The 21,264-nt window shown below is 35.1% G+C and overlaps 1 protein-coding gene across 4 annotated transcripts in view; it reads right to left on the minus strand.

The window, feature by feature from the left end:
- The window catches only part of VWDE (von Willebrand factor D and EGF domains), a 97,461-nt gene that overhangs the window by 46,793 nt on the left and 29,404 nt on the right, over positions 1-21,264 (minus strand). For all 4 annotated transcript variants that reach the window (XR_005369475.1, XM_038556956.1, XM_038556958.1 and 1 more), the window contains 10 exons: positions 20,090-20,307; positions 19,771-19,844; positions 17,561-17,831; positions 14,947-15,155; positions 13,835-14,799; positions 10,906-11,042; positions 6,908-7,063; positions 6,687-6,791; positions 4,854-4,968; positions 103-353 (listed from right to left, as the gene is read on the minus strand). Coding sequence is in view for 3 of the 4 variants with exons in the window: in XM_038556956.1 (XP_038412884.1) it covers positions 103-353; positions 4,854-4,968; positions 6,687-6,791; positions 6,908-7,063; positions 10,906-11,042; positions 13,835-14,799; positions 14,947-15,155; positions 17,561-17,831; positions 19,771-19,844; positions 20,090-20,307 (2,501 nt within the window). In the remaining variant the exon portion in view is untranslated. The remainder of the gene's footprint in view (positions 1-102; positions 354-4,853; positions 4,969-6,686; positions 6,792-6,907; positions 7,064-10,905; positions 11,043-13,834; positions 14,800-14,946; positions 15,156-17,560; positions 17,832-19,770; positions 19,845-20,089; positions 20,308-21,264) is intronic.

Here is a 21,264-nt window from a genome sequence, read left to right on the forward strand (position 1 = left end):
AATTTAGTTCCTCATCACAAATTAAGAATTATATTTTGAGTTTAAAATAGATAATGGTATTGTTAATTAATTCAGTGGCATTTACGTAATGATAAATATTACCATAATCGTGACTCTCGTTTCAGCATTACAGTCGTCATTAAAACGTAGAGTGAATTCCTGTGGAGTTTGGGATTCTGTTTTCCACATAAGAAGTCCTGAAGAGGAAACATTTGCTCCCTCAGGACCCGAGTCCAAGGTAAAACGGACGTCAGAACCTTCAGGATCAAAGGCCGTGAACTGGTACAAAAAGTTCTCCCCGAAAAATGTCTGTAATTTGTCTTGCGGTATTTGAATCACTGGAGGTTGGTTGTCTGTCACAGAGAAAACATATACTTTATATTTGTGTAGAAAGATAAAGGAAAAGGGAGACTAGGCTACAGAGAGCTCTCACTTCAACATTCTGATGAAGTTTTTGAACTCTGCTATAACATCCAATACCTACCTTGACTCCTTTTTCAATTTTTTTTTTACATTTGAAATAAATTAAATTGCATTCTTAGAAAATGTAAAAGTAACTGGCAGGTGCAAGACTTCAAAATTTGCTATGAGAGCATAAAAGCACTTTGACCAGAGCATAAGATACATAGCCACATTTGCATTCCTCAGACAGGATGCATCTTCTTTGAGATCTGAAAATTACTTCTGGAGTCGACCAACTAACTGCTTGCTCTTTCACTCTCTCTTCTTCATCCTCTCCCTTTTCAGCTTTACTTTCCCCCTCGACACCTTTTTTTCTTGTTCATTTTTCTTGTCCCCTGAATTTTCCTCACTGCACCTGTCTCCTCAGTTAGAACTGGGGGCCAGAGAGTCACAGCAATACTCTGCTCCTCCAAGGGCTTTCCTGCTGCCAAGCTCACATGCTGGAATGCTGGTTATTTCAGAGGGCACGGGGGCTCCCTTTGTGCTCATGTCATGCTTTAAAAGATCTTTTTATACTGTCACATTAAAAAATGTCCCCCTTCCTTAGCCACCGGCTTAACAGATAGGAAGAATAGCCTTTTTAATTGCGCTGGGTACAAATACACTCTGCTGACATCAACAAAGCACTGATGCCAAGAGAATGTAGTTCTGGCTCCTGTTCTGCCCTCATATATCTTTTTTTATTTAAGATTTTATTTATTTATTCATGAGAGACACAGAGAGAGAGGCAGAGGAAGAAGCAGGCTTCCCGCAGGGAGCCCGATGTGGAACTCGATCCCGGGACCCCAGGATCAGGACCTGAGCCAAAGGCAGACGCTTAACCACTGAGCCACTCAGGCGTCCCTGCCCTCATATATCTTTATATAATTTACTGATTTTAATGTCCTCACCCCTCAATATGAGAAATTTGGGATAGATGATATTTCCAGACCCTTTTATCCTTGAACATTGTAAATCTATGATGAGTCAGTCACACCAAGCCATGAAAAACATAGACATCAATTCATAAGCTCTATTGTGTTTCCCTGGTCTCCGGCACTAAATTCTTCTCCAAATTCTCATCGTCTTCCTATAACACCCCATGAGTCTTGCACCTGAGCGATGAATTATCTGACAAATGGTCTAACACAGTAACGGAATTTTTATATACAATAATATATATAGTGATGTTACAAAGCACAGTATAAGGTTTTACGACTCAGATAAAATTACATGGGGCTGGGGGCAGGGGGTAACGATGCCTGGTCTTTTGACTGAGGAAAGAGAATGAAGAAATATCTACATGGAATTATATAAGCTGTATTTCAGGAAGTGACAAATTTTATTTTGTATATCTTTTTTTATTGGAGTTCGATTTGCCAACATATAGTACAACACCCAGTGCTCATCCCATCAAGTGCCCCCCTCAGTGCCCGTCACCCAGTCACCCCATCTCCCCGCCCACCTCCCCTTCCACTACCCCTTGTTCATTTCCCAGAGTTAGGAGTCTCTCATGTTTTGTCAGCCCCTCTGATTTTTCCCACTCATTTTCTCTCCTTTCCCCTATGATCCCTTTCACTATTTTTTATATTCCCCTGTATGAGTGAAACCATGTAATGATTGTCCTTCTCCGATTGACTTACTTCACTCAGCATAATACCCTCCCAATTCCATCCACGTTGAAGCAAATGGTGGGTATTTGTCCTTTCTGATGGCTGAGTAATATTCCATTGTATACATAAAGCACATCTTCTTTATCCATTCAGCTGTCTGTGGACACTGAGGCTCCTTCCATAGTTTGGCTATTGTGGACATTGTTGCTATAAACATCGGGGTGCAGGTGTTCTGGCGTTTCACTGCATCTGTATCTTTGGGGTAAATCCCAAGCAGTTCAATTGCTGGGTCATAGGGCAGATCTATTTTTAACTCTTTGAGGAACCTCCACACAGTTTTCCAGAGTGGCTGTACCAGTTCACATTCCCACCAACAGTGCAAGAGGGTTCCCCTTTCTCCACATCCTCTCCAACATTTGTTGTTTCCTGCCTTGTTAATTTTCACCATTCTCACTAGTGTGAGGTGGTATCTCACTGTGGTTTTGATTTGTATTTCCCTGATGGAGCATTTTCTCATGTGCTTGTGGCCATGTGTAGGTCTTTGGTGAAATTTCTGTTTATGTCTTCTGTCCATTTCATGATTGGATTGTTTGTTTCTTTGCTGTTGAGTTTATAAGTTCTTTATAGATCTTGGATACTAGCCCTTTATCTGATATGTCATTTGCAAATATCTTCTCCCATTCTGTAGGTTGTCTTACAGTTTTGTTCACTGTTTCTTTTGCTGTGCAGAAGCTTCTTATCCTGATTAAGTCCCAATAGCTTATTTTTGCTTTTGTTTCCCTTGCCTTCATAGATGTATCTTGCAAGAAGTTGCTGTGGCCAAGTTCAAAAAGGGTGTTGCCTGTGTTCTCCTCTAGAATTTTGATGGATTCTTGTCTCACATTTAGATCTTTCATCCATTTTGAGTTTATCTTTGTGTCTGGTGTAAGAGAATGGTCCAGTTTCATTCTTCTGCACGTGGCTGTCCAATTTTCCCAGCACCACTTATTGAAGAGACTGTCCTTTTTCCAGTGGATAGTCTTTCCTGTTTTGTTGAATATTCGTTGACCATAGAGTTGAGTGCCCATTTCTGGGTTCTCTATTCTGTTCCATTGATCTATGTGTCTGTTTTTGTGCCAGTACCACACTGTCTTGATGATCACAGCTTTGTAGTACAACCTGAAATCTGGCATTGTGATGCCCCCGGCTCTGGTTTTCTTTTTCATATTCCCCTGGCTATTAGGGATCTTTTCTGATTCCACACAAATCTTAAGATGATTTGTTCTAACTCTCTGAAGAAAGTCCATGGTATTTTGATAGGGATTGCACTGAATGTGCAAATTGCCCTGGGTAGCATAGACATTTTCACAATATTAATTATTCTAGTCCAGGAGTATGGGATATTTTTCCTTCTCTTTGTATCTTCCTCAATTTCTTTCAGATGTGTTCTGCAGTTTTTCGGGTATAGATCCTTTACCTCTTTGGTTAGGTTTATTCCTAGATATCTTATGCTTTTGGGTGCAATTGTAAATGGGATTGATTCCTTAATTTCTCTTTCTTCAGTCTCATTGTTAGTGTATAGAAATGCCACTGATTTCTGGGCATTGAGTTTGTATCCTGCCTCATTGCTGAATTGCTGTATGAATTCTAGCAATCTTGGGGTGGAGTCTTTTGGGTTTTCTATGTACAGTATCATGTCATCTGCTAAGAGGGAGAGTTTGACTTCTTCTTTGCCAATATGAATGTCTTTTATTTCTTTATTTCTTTTTCTTTCTGATTGCTGAGGCTAGGACTTCTAGTACTATGTTGAATAGTAGTGGTGATAGTGGACATCCCTACTGTGTTCCTGATCTTAGGGGAAAGGCTCTCGGTTTCCCCCCCCTTTTTTTTTTTTTTTTGGTTTTTCCCCATTTAGAATGATATTTGCTGTGGGCTTTTCATGGATGGCTTTTAAGATGCCAAGGAATGTTTTTTTATTTTTATTTTTTTTATTTCTTAATTTAATTAATTAATTAATTTATTTATTGGTGTTTCCCCATTTAGAATGATATTTGCTCTGGGCTTTTCATGGATGGCTTTTAAGATGCCTGAGGAATGTGCCTTCTATCCCTACACTCTGAAGAGTTTTGATCAGGAATGGATGCTGTATTTTGAGGAAGTGATGAAATTATATGGTACATAACTATGATGTGGGGTATTTTTTCAGATGGAACAAAGTATCCAGACATTATCTGGATCTGCTATTATACTCAAGTAGTCACAGAATGGTAGGGCTGGGAGGCATTTAATAGATTCGTGAGTCCAGGTAATTTTATTTAATAGGTGATGAATGCATGGCTTCTGGAATTTAAATAGCTAGATATCTTGTCACAAAACTAAAAAAGAATTAAGGCTAAGAACAGGATATAAAGCATTGGTCTCAAAGCAATGTTCTCTTTCCACTATACCCACCAACCTTACTGATGGATGTTGTATGTACTTACCTAGTACTTTAGAGGTTGTTTTGTTAGTAGCTATTTGACTTGTACAAACTGTATAGCTGAACTAATCATTTCCATTTCTTCTATTAATAATTCACATTTGCTTTCAGTATCAAACGTTAAAATGAAAATCTCATACTCTATTGTAGTATAATTGTAGAAATTACATGAAATAACATTTCACCTTATATTACATTCAAGCAAAGTAAATCATGCAGACAGGAAAGATGCTAAATTAAGCACAGTGTTCATCTTAAACACATTTATGTAACTCATGGTTTATAATCACTTAAAAAATATCTTGTAGAGAAAACATTTGGATTAATAAAGATTAACTTACTTTCTAAAACTGACCAAGTAAATTTTGACATTTTTGGTTTACAAATCAAACAAGGGCTGGTAGGATTTTTATCTTCTTCAACGTAGCAGAGTCCATCAATAATGCAAACATTTTCCTAATGGAAATTTAAAAAGAAAAACAAGATACTATAGTTAGTGTTTAGGAAAAAATGTACATAGAAAGCCAGCATCACATATGTTGGTGATTCTAGTGAAAGTATATTTTAAGTCTGCTTTGATTTTTTCATATGTCCTAATGGAACTGATCAATATGGAGAGAATAAGAAAACACTTTATAGCTTTATCTATGTAGAATTATAGCTTATAAATAACATAAAAGAAAACCTGTCTTTTCTTCTTGTTTTGTTCTTTGTTTTTTTACTGCTAACTCAGCTGGAAGTACTCTTTTAATAAAGAAATGAAGCAATTTTTTCCCCTGCTCATCTTACAGAAACACATTAGTTTATAGCATTTTCCCTTGCTCTAGGAGCCCACTATGTCCTCTGAACATGGTGAAACTCAACCAGAACCATAGCATAATTATCCACACTTGACAATGGATAGCCTTTTACAAAATAGTAGAAAGAAAGGCTGATCTGCAAAAAAATAATGTTAATGTAGCAATCATTTTTAACCTGGGTAGAAGACCAAATTTTGTTCAGCATATATAAACTTTGCCCATTTAACAAAATCTCTTCTGATGTCACTTAGAACATGACGCAAAAATAAGAACAGAAAGAATATAAAACAATTGTGAGTTATGACATTTTAAAGGTATTTCTTGGGATGCCTGGATGGCTCAGTGGTTAAGCTCTGATTTTGGCTCAGGGGGTGATCCTGGAGTTCAGGGATTGAGACCTACACTGGGCTCCCTGAGGGGAGCCTGTTTCTCCCTCTGCCTGTGTCTCTGCCTCTCTCTATATATATCTCTCATGAATAGATAAATAAAATCTTTTAAAAAAAGAAAAAAGTATTTCTTTTAAGATGTGGAAATGGAGTACTTAGGGGAAAGTAAAAATCAAACAACTTTTCAGAAACAGAAACTTCTTACTGATATGGTCTAATTACTAATCTCAAGGGAAGATAGATTTAAAATTTTAAATAATAATACTTTAAAATTGAGTATTATTTGATATGCTTCTCAGTTTTGAAGAGCTAACTAATATTAGATCCATGGTATCTATTAAATCAGCAGCTGGCATATGAGAAAGATCTGTTGATAAACCCAACAGACTGGACCTAGGTTAAGAGGGTGTGGCTGTGAGGATTCAGCTTTTTTTGGGTTGTTCTGTGATCCTTTCAGTGGTGGAGATTTGCAAGGTTCAATTAATTTAGTTGCCACAAAATAAAATAAAATAAAATAAAATAAAATAAAATAAAATAAATAAAATAAACCAAAAAAAAACCTCCTTCCTGTAAAAGTGTTAGCCTTATACATTTTACAAGCTCCATTCAAATGCACACCACTTGTTACGAAGATTAGGTGATTGCGGAGAAACATCTTACTGGAAAATAATTTTTAGTCCTTAAAAAGAAATATATGCAGGAATTAAAATTCAATCTGAACCTCCTCTTTTAATTTTTTTTAAAGAATAAACAATCTGCCAACTTCAAAACACAAAAGGTAGAAATCCTTTCCTTGCCATTTCAACAAGAGTTACAGTCAGAGTACCAATTTTAATTAACCTCATATAAACTTGAGAAAGGCTTTTCTCCATTAGTATTTCTGATATGAAGGTGAAAAAACTAATATACCATTATCATGCCAGTAGCATGGGAAATAAAAAAAACCTATCAAGTAAATGTGAAAATAAGTGAAAAAAAAAATACATACCTTTAGAGCACATGAGTCGTTCCCATAGAGACCACAAATTTGACAAGCTCCATCATAAATGATCATTATTTTGGGATTACTGAACCTATAACCATCATTGGATACCTGTAAGATATAGTTTTATAATAAGATAATTTATTCTAAATGTGGCTTCATAAATTATGAAATTTTAATATATATTTACTTTGTTTACAAATATGATAATATATATATTTTTTTACCTTTAATTGCCACTTCGCAATTGGTTTCTCATCCATCAGATTCATGGTATCAGATGGTTGAACATCAGGGGGCAGCTGACAATCAACAGTTCTGCTATTTTGAAAAACAGTATGCGTGTAGACAGTTTTTCCAAGGACCCATTTACTGCTATTATACTAAAGGCATAATGAGAAGGTAATTAACCCCTTTTAATTATGGAAATCTCTTGCTAGTGAATTACGTATAATCAAAATATAAATTTTAAAATGCATGCCTGGCATATTGGAATATATAATGAAGTAATAAAAGTGACATCCACAGTGAATTTTATCCAGAATAATGAAAATCATATACACCTTAATTTGACATAAACTGCTTCTAATGCCTCATGCATTTCTTATGGGTTCAGATCAAAGAAGTTACCAATATTGATCATACATAATGAATCACCATGTAGTGAGTTTTGTAGGAAGAGGAAACACATTTGACTACATAGCTGACACACAGTGGATTGATTTCCTACCCAGAAACTAATCTCTCCTGCAAAAGCTCCTTTCTACTTCTACTCAAAATTGCTCTTTCCATTCTTCCATCTGTGTGGTTCCCAGAACCCCCTCATGTTCTTATATGACCCATCTTCCTAACTACACTTAAGTACTCCCTGGTGGATCTAAGCTGAGCCAATGCTTTGATTATTTGGAATATTTTAACTTTGTACTAGAGGGTATGTTAGGCCAGTCCAGCTCTGGTGGCTTGAGGTGCAAGACACAAAGTTATGGAGCGGTGGGGGCTGTGCTTCTCACTACTTGGAGAAAGTTAGTATCTAGTAAAAGGGGAAAAATGAAGCCTGAAGAGAAAAACAGAACTGAGACAGATAAACACATATATAAGTGCAGACAGAGTTTTTATGTGTTCAAGTCTCAAGTTCAAATTATTCCTGAGAATTCAGCAATTACATTCTAATCCTGATTCTGTGAAAAACATCTTGTCCTCATAATAAATACTATTTTTGCTCAGGGTAGTTCGAATGAATTTATGTAACTTATAACTAAATTCTAATCAGTTAGCCCTATTTAATAACTCAGAGGCATATCACACATAGCCTATGCTTAAAGGACTATTTTTCAGTATTAAATGCACTGGTGTCTAAAAAAGAAAAGCCACAATAATTTTCTGTGTACTGGTAACTACACAGAAAACTAAAAGGACATATTTTATTGACAATATTTTGATTTTAATTTTAAAAAAAATTTCTGACTGCAGAATGCTTTCAATTGTTCAGAAATGATCAAGGAGGGATGCCTGGGTGGCTCATCGATTGAGCATCTGCTTTTGGCTCAGGGCGTGATCCCGGAGTCCTGGCATCAAGTCCCACATTGGTGTCCCTGCATGGAGCCTGCTTCTCCCGCTGCCTGTGTCTCTGCCTCTCTCTCTCTCTGTCTCTCATGAATAAACAAATAAAATATTTTTTTAAAAAAAGAAATGGTCAAGGAGCATGCTGACACTTCCATACTGAGGGTCAGTCGGAGATGGGAAAGAAAGTAAGAACATGCTCACCTGTGGCCAACAGAAACTATCCTGTTAAGATTTGATAACTGAAAGAGTAGGCCAAAGTAGAAATCTCTACGTTTAAGGGAGTGTGTACAATCTGGCCCAACAGATCGGTCAGTTCAGTGGTCCCTCTCTAGTCCCCCTTTAGTGGAGAGAAATTGACAACAATGTCTCAGGGTAGTCATGATATGGACACTTGGATGGACACAGGACTTTGTGCATTGAAACAAGACTCCAGCCAATGACTGGAAATCCAGAAATTATTTCCACTTGTCTTTGGAGAAGCCTACCCCAAATAAGGAATAAACAGAGTTCTATTTATTTTCCATTTATCCATATTTTGTGTATCTTTATATGCTGAGGACTCTCTCTCTTTTTTTTTTTTTTTTTTGCTGAGGACTCTCTGATGAAAAAAGATCACAGAGGAAAAGACAGACAAAATAATTTTAATATTGCTGTAATCGAAACTCAAATAAAGCTTAGTGAGAGAGAAAGAAGCCATTGAGTCTAGCACAGTTAGGGAGGCTTCTCTTCCTGAAAGCAGAAGAGACTGCCATCTGGACATTGGAAGCAGAAATGGAGAGAGTGCCATTCAGCTGGACATTGGAAGCAGAACTGGAGGGGATACCAAGTGCAAGGCAAGGATGCATGAGACAGCATGAGATTTTAGTAGAACATGTCCAGGGAGTTCAAGTTTGCAAAATTAGACAAGAGCTGGATCACAAAGGGCTATTCATTTCTAGGATAGCTACTTGGATTTAATCCTATAAGTATTTAAAAATTGTATTCTATAAACTCCTGTTTTGGGGGGAAGGGAGTGAAAGAAAGGATTGGGTGCTTGCATCTCTAGATAAAAGCTTGTTTAAAAGTACTACTGCAAAAGCAGAAAAGAACATCAATAATACGCTACCCTTCATGCAAAAAGAAGGGATTTATCTGTTCCTTTGTGCAAAAGAAATGCAGTAAGGATAAACCAGAAAATAATGAGAGTGGATACCTCAAGGTGATAGATGGAAATGGAATGGAAAGAAAGGATAATGGACAGAGTGGCAGAGATGATAAGACAGTGGCATTTCTCTGTGTATACCTTTCACATGGCACAGACCCTCAGAACCATGATATTATTTTGTATATTTTCCAAGTAAGTAAATAACTAAAATCAACTACAGTGTGGAGAAAATGCGAAGTGGAGTATAAATATTTAAAAATAAACCAAATTGTCTTACAAGTGAAATACAAAAATATCCTGAACAGGGTGCGAAAGAAAATAGCTAATCTAAGTAAGTTCGGTTGGGGCTAGTGAACATGGATATTTCTTTCTGTAGTTCTGTATAGTGTGCTAGAGAATTTCACAGTGTGCTCTTTATCAGATGTTTAGAAAAGGAATGTAATATGAGAATAAATATCACAGCAAATAATGTATCTGAAAGTAAGCACAATGTGTACTTTCCAAAAGAATATAAACCTACAAAACTCTTTCTTGGCAAGTCACTTAATAGTAGTGTGATGTCATATAATTTATTCTGCCATGAACAACATGAACAACTTTACATGAACAACAGTAGACATAATGTCTACTCTCTTGAGTAATACTGAAGTGAATAAAATTTCCGTTTTCTACTTTCTGTCTTATTTCACTGGGATTAAAATATTTCATGGTTATTTAGAAAAGCTCTACTCAAAAAACATGGAAGTAAGTATACTTGTCTTGTATCATGATTTGATAAAGACAGATATAAAAGTTATTTCCTCCTTAAATTCTCAAACCCAGTATTATATTTGGCTTCAACAATTTAGAGAAAAAAGTATAAAGAATGCTAAAATGTCATTTGCTGTTTTAAGTTTTCAGCTTCTCCAAGTAAGTACTTCAAAGAATTTTCCTTAAAATAAAAATCCACCTGAATAACGAAAAAGAAGAACATACAAGTAATCATCCAAATAAGGTATAATCTGATATACCAGTGTTCAGACTGAGTGATCATATGTGCTGTTTGTGGCCCGAAGAAAGAAAACACTATTTTCTTTTTGAAATCCATAGTAAGAGAATATACAGGATAAGTGCAGTTAATCTTCATCTTTTTGTCTTGTAAAGGGAATTGTTCATATCCTTATGTCCTATAAGTTATACAGATTGTCTTGGATAAAAATGATCTCCATTCTTTGTGGTTTTACATTTCGATGAATACAGAAGCTTGCATATCAAGCTTAATATCATATTAATTTCTTAGTATGACTGGAATAGTGAACCAATACTGCAATAAGAATTATATAAAATAGTTTAATAGAAGTTAACAAATAAGGGAGAAGCTTTAAGGTTAATCAACTTAGCCATTTTCCTACTGAGCTCTCTGTGGATATGACATCTTTTGGGATTATGTTGCTAACTGGTAAACCAAATTAGTCCAAGATAAAATTAATCTGAATAACTCATAAACTTAATTGTTTTTCAACACTAAATTTAACATACCTGCAGTTTAGTAACTTCACATTTAATTGAAGGTGATTCTTTGAAGCCTTTACCAAACACTCTCACTATCATACAATTATATTTTCGAATATTACAGAATCCAGCATTCTCAAGTTCTATAATTTCAGGAGGCATGTCTTTTGGAAAGAATGATAAAACAAAATGGATAAATTTTCTTTAATTCCAGAAAAATAAACTAATTATTTTCAAGGTCCAAATTAAAAGCATATGGAACATAATATTTTGAAGTCTACTCCAAATATTAGCACATTAATTAAACTATTAAATATTAAGAATAATCTGATGTTAAAAGAAGTGTGACCCACCATCAAACCAATACAAATAGCAATAAAGATATTACCAATACCTAAATATGCAGGTTTAATTCATGTTTTAATAAAGTTTAATATCAATTATTTACAAGTATTAAGAAATTACTACTACAATGGTCTGTGTTTTGTTCTTGCCATTTTGGTTTGTGCCATAGAGATAGGTTACAGAAAAAAATACTTTGGTAATAAAATACTGTAATTAGGAAGGTCTGGGTGGCTTAGTGGCTGAGCATCTGCCTGCAGCTCAGGGCATGGTCCTGGGGTCTAGGGATGGAGTCCTGCATTGGGCTCCCTGCAGGATGCAGTTTCTCCCTCTGCTTGTGTCTCTGCCTGTATCTCTGCCTTTCTCTCTCTGTGTCTCTCATGAATAAATAAATAAAATATTTTTTAAAAATAGTGTAACTAGCAATGTAATGTATTAAAATTCTTAAAAATTCTTAAACATAAGAGGTATCAAAATTTCATTTAACTGTTATTAATGTTTTTAGGTATTATTGCTATCTTATATGCCACCATAATCTTAGATGTACTTTCAATCATAGAAAAAAATTCTCCTAGCAGACAGTGTTAACTGATCTTCATATAGTTATATCTATGATTCTGGCATTGGTAAGATAACACAGTATTTGTATAAGCAAGATCTAGTTGTCAAAATAGATTAATGCAGCATATATAAGTAATTGAATCCTCTATTGGCAAAACTGAAGTGAATAGAACTTTACTAGCAGTGGAATATAAAATCATAATTTGTGTACTCAGAATCCCAAAAATGCTTATGAAAATTATAAAAACATATTTGGTAGTTTATACTTTCATATTCGACAAACTGTTTACTAAGCAATTTCTATTTTTCTGGTTATTCTAGGTACCTGGGATATATAGCCAGAATAAAGTTCCTGCCTTCATATAACTTCATTCTAATATAGGAGGACAAAAAAATAAACAAATGAAAAATAAAGTGTATAACATAAATGTTTTCAAGACTAGGGAGAAAACATATATATTAACCATATGAAAGGACATAAAGACTATAGACTTGTGTGAAGAAAACCACTTTATTTTGAATGACCATGGAAGAAGTCTCAGATAATATGACATTTGAAGAGAGATGAGAAGGAAGTCCATCATGAAGATACGTGTTGAGAGAAGTAAATGCAAAGATTCTGAGGAAGAAGCAGGTTTGGCCCTTTGAGAAACAGCAAACAACCACTTAAGAATACTGGGGAGCAGTGAAGTGAGTTATAGAGAGAATGACAGATGAAATTCAGTGAGAGAGGAGACTCCCATTGGATAGGGGCTTCTAGGCCATGGTAGTAGGGAATGTAGATTTTACTTGGAAGGAGAGGGGAGAGCTATTAGAGAGACTTAAGCAGGAGTACTATGATCTCACTATCATTTCAAAGGGATTACTATTTTTTTTAAGATTTTATTCATCTCTTCATGAGAGAGGCAGAGAGAGAAGCAGGCTTCCTGCGAGGAGCCTGACATGGGACTCAATCCTAGAACCCCGGCATTACGACTTGAGCCAAAGGCAGACACTCAACCGCTGAGCCACCCAGGTGCCCCTCAAAGGGATCATTTTAGTTGCTGCATGGAGAATAAGCTTTGAGAGAATTTATAATTAGGTGAGAGCTAATGGTGGCTTGGACTAAGTTGTACCAGGGGAAGAAATGAAAATCATTGAAGCTAGAGCAGGATTTGCTACTAACGGGTTAAGCTTGAGGCATGAAAAAAAGAGGAAAAGTCAACATGACTACAAGTTTTTAATGTGAACAGTAAGAGAAATGAAGTGTGCATTTACTGAGATGGCAAAGTCTGCAGATGGAAAAGGGCAGGATGGTGGGGGTAGAAGGAAAATCAGGAGGAGTAATTGGTTTAATAGCTAATTAAATCAAGTTGATTTTTAAAAAAGATTTTATTTATTTGTGAGAGAGAGAGCAAGGCCAGGGTTGGGGGCAGAGGGAAAGGGAAAAGCAGACTCCTCACTGAGCAGGGAACCTGAGGAAGCACTGATCCCTGGACCCAGAGATCATGACCTGAGCCAAAGACAGACGCTTAACCGGCTGAGCCACCTTAGCACCCCTCAAATTGATTTTTAAAAATTTCTTTCTCTTACATATTGAGATAATAGTTTGTACCACGTAGGTGGACTAGAGAAAAATTAAGCAAATTGGTATGATTAGCAGAATATTATAAACACAGTACTCAAAAAATATTAAATTTGAGTTCTAGAAAAAATAATTATTCTCTACAAGTGGAGGGATGAGCTGTGTGCAAAGACCCTGAGGTCAAGAGAACTTGGCTTTACAGAAACCAAAGTGGGTCGAATGAAATGAGTAAGGGTTTTAGTTGTAGGGGATGACTGAAGAGTTACTGCGTGCCTGATTATGTTGTGCAGTATAGGCTACTATAAGTACCTCAGCTTTTACTCTGAGTAAGATGAGACACTTTGGAAGAATTATTACTATATTGATTAAATAATTTGGGTTCTTTGCCCTATATAATCTGAACAAATATTGTTAAGATACTGAAGGTAAAAAACAAAGAATTTTCATAATCAAATAACATACACAATATCGAAGTTGGAGAGTACTTACCATGCGAATCACTGCAGTCATAGGAACCAAAGCCAGGGGAACATGCGCATCCCCATTCCATGCACTGCCCATGGCCGCTGCATAAATTGGGGCATTTTAGTACCAAGAGAATATCTTCGACTGACTTGCTATTTTCTTCTGCATTGTATTTCCCCTCTTCCAAAATTCTCTTTTCACATTCATTTTCTAAAAGAGCCACACCTGCTTCTGCCCAGCTGAGGTCATCTTTTAGGAGAACATCCTTAACACACATATCTATAGCATTGTCCAGACTCTTGCCCAGAAAGGCAAGACAGTGTCTTCCTACACTAGAGTTGGCAAGAGTCTGCTGGCACAGTGTCAAAGTGTGGCCTTCGGTGAGACCAGAGGGTGTGGGCCACGTAGGGACAAACTCCTGGTGGACATCCTCAGTATGGTCCTCAGGGAAAAAATAAGTCAATTCTTCTAGGTCACTTTGGCTGAGACTCTGGAAAGCAAACATAGGAAGAAACTCATAAAAGTTTTGCCGTTTCCATCTGTTTTGTGGATCCCGCCTCATTTCCTGGCTGTGGCTCCCCTGGTCCTGTGTATGTTTCTCGTTGTCCAAAGTCTTCGGTGCCTCTTGTTTTTCATTTCCAGGATGTTTTTGTAAATGTAATTCCAGTTTGCTTAGGTTCACATGCTTTTTTTCTTGAGGCAGGAAGTTCAAGTTATTTTCTTCTCCAGATGTATACTCATTTATTCCTCTGATGAGAGCTTCTGAATTAATATATTCAGAGGTGACATCTAGTTCTGGTATCAGGAAAGAGAATTTGGCATGTTTGAGATCTTTGCAACCTGAAATAATCTCTTGTTGAGATACACTGTCCAGGTGATCAAAAGGATATAATGAATTAGTGTTCAATGAGCAGCTACAATAGGAGAGTTTTCCAGGTGATGGCGGAGAAATTGGCATTGTGTCAAACATGCTTTTCCCCGGCAAAATCCTTCCAGGTGAAAAACAGAAAAGAATAGTAAATTGGACAAGAACATGTTTTCTCAGTAATGTGTTGCAAAAAAAAATCTGAGAATCGTGTCACCATTTTAAATCAAACGTGAATACAATAACAAATGAAAATAGTTTACTTTCTTACCTCCACTCATTAATAAAAGCAACACAATTATTAAATGTTAGATCAATTTTTATCCCATTTTTATTATGGAAATCATTTTCTGGGTTATTATCAAAGGTGCCACAAAGTCCCAGAGTGTTTCGGTAGTCTAGGCTAGGGGCTCTGATTGTTAAACTCATGCCCCATTCACTAAGATCAGCACGGATAAATGCTCCAGAAGAAAACCAGATCTGAAATACAGAATAAAAGATGCTTAAACAATATTCAACATGGACTAAGAAAAAAACTATTATTTGAGAAGAAATAAATTCATTTATTCCTTCAATATAAAAAGAGAACAGAATAATGATTTTCTTCAGACTACAATTTTCCTTTTAATGCTATATGTCAAACCAGTGGGCTTTTGCACTTTGCTGACTTGAAATTTGATCTCATATTGATTCTTTCATTGATAAATATTGTTCAAGCCTCTTTAAATAAATTTAAACTAAGGTGAGATATTTTATACAATCAAAACAGTTATAGATGTTGAGGATAATGTTTACCAAGTAATGTCTCTGATGATAATTAAATATAGATTTAGACTACCAAGTAATTAATTTATACAGATAAATATAATTCCAGAAGAATATATGTTCCTGTGGCTAATCAATATTCTCATCTTCACAGTAGGCAAATTTAATCAGAAGCCAAATTATAACCAGGGCATATCTGGGGAGTTGGAATGAGAGCAAGGGGTTTGTTGAATTATCTTAATAGCCTGTGTCATCTGTGATCCTCCTCGAAGGCCTATCACCACTCCCAGATCAGAGACTAGAATGTTGAAAAACTATCCTCTAAAAATCATGAAGATACACCATCTGTGTCTGTTCTTCTGACTCCTTCTCCTTTAATTTTTTAAATTTAAAAATGGCACTTTTTTCTCTTTATAGAAATGGTAAGTGCTCATTCCTGAAAATTATTTGAAAAGCAAACAAACCTTATATTGCTTAATTCAATCCGAGCTTGTTAATGTTAATGTGGTACAGATTCTTCTAATTCTTCTTTCTTCTAAAACTATCTTTGCCTGTCAATAAATACAATCAACTCCAAAAAAATACAATCAACTCCAAAACTTTAACGACTAGAAAGTGTTCTATTATATGACATCACTTAGAGTTTTGGTTAACCTAAAATATTCTTCAATGATTAATTTCAACGTTTTCCTTTAGAGAGAGATGCAATTAATATCATTGGGGCTCTGCATATACTTAATTATTTATTATGGTAAATTTCCAGAAGGAACTTCTTGAAAAATGACATGCAAAGGATTTATGCATGCATAATATATGTGTTCTCTGGAAAGAGCGTAGATACTATTTCTACTCTTGCCAATATTGTATGAGATGTTTAATCTGCATTTCTTTACTAATGAGGTTGTGGTTTTCATATTTTTGTTGGTTATTTATACTTTTGGATATATTTATCAGTTTTATTTCTTTTGTAAATTGCCTGTGTATATTATTTGTTCATTTTAACTGGAGTGCCGATTATTAGTAAAGTATAAGATTGTTTTCTGGGATCCCTGGGTGGCGCAGCGGTTTGGCGCCTGCCTTTGGCCCGGGGCATGATCCTGGAGACCCGGGATCGAATCCCACATCGGGCTCCCGATGCATGGAGCCTGCTTCTCCCTCTGCCTGTGTCTCTGCCTCTCTGTCTCCCTCTGTGTGACTATCATGAATAAATAAATAAAATCTTTAAAAAAAAAAAAAAAAAAAAAGATTGTTTTCTAAGAGCACCTGGCTGGCTCAGTCAGTAGTGGTTCTTGATCTTGGGGTTTTGAGTTCAAGCCCCACGTTGGCTGTAGAGTTTCTTTAAAAAAAATATATTGGAAGATAGAAAAATATTTTAAAAGGGCATATTTTCTCTATTAGCTGTATGTTTTATATGTAGAAAATATTTCCCCAACTTTTCATTTGCATTTTGGTTTTTTGAGGATGGAATTCAAATATGTAACATTATGTTTAAAAATTCTTGTTCACCTCAGGTAAAAAAACATTCACCTATCTTTTCTAATATTTTCATTTAAATTTGAACCTTATTCACCTGGAATTTACTTTCTTGGAAGATGAAAGGAAAATGACATTATAACATAAAGAGCTTATAGATGTCAAGCATTATTTTAAAATATTAATGAATACATATTCTTGGATCTGTTTGTTGGTTTTCTAATCTCTTCCATGTACCTGCCAGCCTATTCCTGAGGCAGAACCACCTGTACTCATTTCAAAAATTGGCTAACTACTCCTGAATATTTATTCTTAATTATATATTTCATTTCTGTGTAACATATAATTTATTAGGTACCATCAAAAATAATTTTTAGGAATAACCCATCAAGTTACCAAAATCTTAAAATAAGGCTGCTTAGATTTAACAGAGTCTTAACCATGTTGTATCTATTTGTGTGTGCAAAGTGAAAAAAAATGTTATTCCTTCTAAGATCAGTATTAATCAAAAAGCTATTTTGGGGAAAAAAACTAATGTTAGAAAATGATAGTTCTTAATTTAATGGAGATGAAAAAAAGTTCAGACTAAGCCAAAATCTATAGGAAAAAGAGGAAAAATACTTTTAATTGTAAAGAATTATACATACTGTGACTTTTCTTCCTAAATAAGATTCACTTATCTTGACATTGCTGGTTACATCTTGACTCTTTACAGATAAATATGGCTGTGATTCATGTAGCTGACCACTGCACATGTCAAAAGTTACTATATCACTTTCTTCTTTGGCAACAAACCCGCAGTTACATGACACAGGATAGTGAAGGCTTCCACAGTCCCACTGGCGTACATGGACTTCAAAATCACGTGACATACTCTTATAAAGCACAAATGTTCCAGTCTTGAAATTATCATATACCCTATCATTAACAAAAATCAACTGCATTAAGAATTGGTACAAAATACCACAGTAATATGTTATAAGCAAAAAAATGTGTGTTAAATTTATTCATACACATTCAATATATTTTGATGCAAGAATGAAAAATCCATATTTCTCATAGCTTCATATTATTTTATTAAGATTTACTTATTTGAGAGAGGGAGTGCATGCATGCATGTGAGAGGGAGGAGGGGCAGAGGGAGAGAGAGAGAATCTCAAGCAGACTCCTTGCTGCGTGTGGAGCCCTACAGGAGGTCCCAGCCAGGACCCTGAGATCATGATCTTGAGCCCAAATCAAGAGTCTGATGCTTAATCGACTGAGCCACCCAAGCGTCCCTGCTTCATACTAGTTTAGAGAACTGAATGAAACAAAGTAGTGATCTCACTACTTGTTTCTTCCTTTCACCACTTCAGTCAACTCCTGCTAGATTCTTCTCCTCTCTTCCTTGCTGTATTTTTTTTCTTCATAGCACCTATGTTCCTTAGATACACTATGTATTTTATTTATTAATTGTGCATATCTCTCTTTACCTATACAGATGTAAGCTGCATGAGAGCAGAGGATGTTTGTTTTATGCACTGCCATACCCTCAGCATTTAGCACAAAGTTTGTCACTCATTGCACAATTAATCTTGTTGAATTATAACCAATTAAAGTAATCCCAACTATGCTTTCTGGAGGCTTTTCCACTAAAACTTCTAAGCTTTTCATTGTAACCATAAAGGATTCTTGCATGTGGAATCAGTTTCCACAACTTTTCAACACTTGCTCCAACTTCTGGATTATCATTTGCTATGGAGTTCAAAATCTATTTGCTCATATTGAAAAATATTACCGACAATGATCACATTAAAAAAATTTTAAAAATATTTATTTATTTATTCATGAGAGACACACACCCACACACAGAGAGAGAGAGAGAGAGAGAGGCAGAGACATAGGCAGAGGGAGAAACAGGCTCCCCTGCAGGGAGGCCGATGTGGGACTTGCTCCCCGATCCTGGGATCATGCAGAGTGCCTGGGGGCTCAGTCGTTGGGCACCTGCCTTCCGCTCAGGGAGTGATCCTGGGATCTGGGATCAAGTTCTGCATCAGGCTCCCTGTGAGGAGCCTGTTTCTCCCTCTGCCTATGTCTCTGTCTCTGTATCTCTATGTCTCTCATGAATAAATAAATAAAATCTTTAAAAAATTTTTTTGTAAAGAATAAATTACCTTACCTTTTCATGAAGAAAATTTTGACTCAACAAAGAGGTGTTCTTATAATTTTCTTTAGTGACATCTTAAAATTATATATTTCCCAGAATGGTATAACTGAGTTTAAATCCTCATAGGTAGATATTAATAGCAAGATAGCTTAGATTACTTTTTGATCATTTTGCCCACTTTACTTGCATTCCAGGGGCAGATATCCAGCTATTCATGATGGCTACAATAGTTTTACCCTGATTATTCTTGTCATGAAGTAGAAATGCTTAGTTTTATAAATAATTATAATGTGTTAGTCTAATCATTTTGCCTAAATCCTAAAGATTATTTCAGTATCATTCAGAAATGTAATATACTAAAATATCACTAGAGTAAAGAAACCATTATTAAAAATAACTAAATGATCAAGTTAAAATGATTGTTCATATTTGCAAGAATTTTCATTTTTTTTTTTAAAATTTTCATTTTTACAAATTCAGCTCACAACTAATTTGTGTATTTACCAAGGGCCAAATTTTAGGGTAAAAACACTCCATACAAATAAATCAGTAGTTTGAAACAAGCCAGCGATATCCATATATGTCTTCCCTTCTAATTTTTCAGTGACCAGGATGAAGAAATAATAAAATAGTAAGATATTTAAAGCAAGACAACAGCAAAATCCAAAGGAAAACAACAACTACTATAAGAAAAAACTTTCAGGAAATTACCTGCCATCAAATGTAATTATATGTGGGTCAGTAAATGAATAGCAGTAAGCAGTTGGGACATCCTTTACTTTGATCTTAAAAGCAAAGATATTTTTGGTAAATATTATCATTAATTGTATTTACTGATACACAATAAATTTCTTAGCAATCTCAATGACTTTTTCATTAATTATTGTTTTATCATAGTTATTGAAATTGAATCATTTAAAATGGAAAAAACAAACAATTTTGAAATGAAAAGTTTACAAGATGCATTAATCAAATAAATATATCTTTTTTAAAGCTCCAATTGTAAAGATTTTTTTTGTAATTTGTCAACCTGGATGCTGTCTGGAATGTAGCTGTTCCACAGGAAATCCTCATGAACTATAGGCTCCACTACAATGTTTGTAACTCGATCTCCATCTCGAGAAAAATCTGTTACAGCAGTGTAGTACACAAAAGCATGGCTACAGGATCCATTAGCACAGGATGATGTTTGGTGAAGGTCCGCGTGACAGGAAGACAATGCCAAATTTAAACCTAGCTGTTCTTTACCTATTTTGTGAAAGAATACATTGAGATTTTTTAAGGAAATATACCAACCAAAACATGTAATAACTTGATTAACATGGAACACTGAGTTGAGAGATTATTCTTATTTTCTCTTATTTAAAAAATATGGTTGTAATTTTGTCTAAATAAAACCAAAGCTATGAACCCTTCCCAATCTTTACGAATAATTAATCAACTGCAATATAAACATATATCTATACATACACAGTACTATTTTCAATAAGGTATAAACCCATGTGTACTTGTAAAAAATTCAAAAGCAATATATAAGATTGATTGTATTTCTGTAAAAAAAAATCATAATTCTACCACCAAGGAATATAATTTGATGTTCTTTCCACCTAAAAATTGTGCTTTGGGTCCAGATATGTCTGTAGTATTTCACAGGGTTTGTACTTATGTTCTATCCATTGATGAGTGTTAGCAATGATTATTGATAGAGATGATTATTGTATCATCATCTTAAAAATGGAAAAATTAAAATATATTAAGTAACTCCATACCAGTAATAAACTCTCTATTGCTTTTCATCTCCCAAATGGCCCAATACATTCAGAACCCTAAGATGCTCCCTTTCCTATGGAACAAAGAATAAAAACTAGTAATTTAGAAAGAAAATAGTAACAGAAGAAAGGAACATCGCAAATGTGTAACTAAACAAAAAGGATAGATTGCTCCAAAAACTGGCAACAAGGGAAGTTTGCTCTTATATCTAATCAATGATTACAAAACCTTTTTGAGATGTGGAAAAAAAGCAGTCATTAAAAACTTTTTATTTTCTTTTCTTCCACACATAATTTTCAGTATAAAATTATACTGTTCTGACATAGAACACTGCACTAGACTCCAAATCCTGAAAAAAAAAAAAAAAGTTCCACTTCGTACATTTCTTCCCCAAGAAATACATACTGTTCCTATGCACTTAAAAAATAACAGAAA

The sequence above is a fragment of the Canis lupus genome, chromosome 14 (assembly GCF_011100685.1).
Source record: "Canis lupus familiaris isolate Mischka breed German Shepherd chromosome 14, alternate assembly UU_Cfam_GSD_1.0, whole genome shotgun sequence".
NCBI lineage: Eukaryota > Metazoa > Chordata > Mammalia > Carnivora > Canidae > Canis > Canis lupus.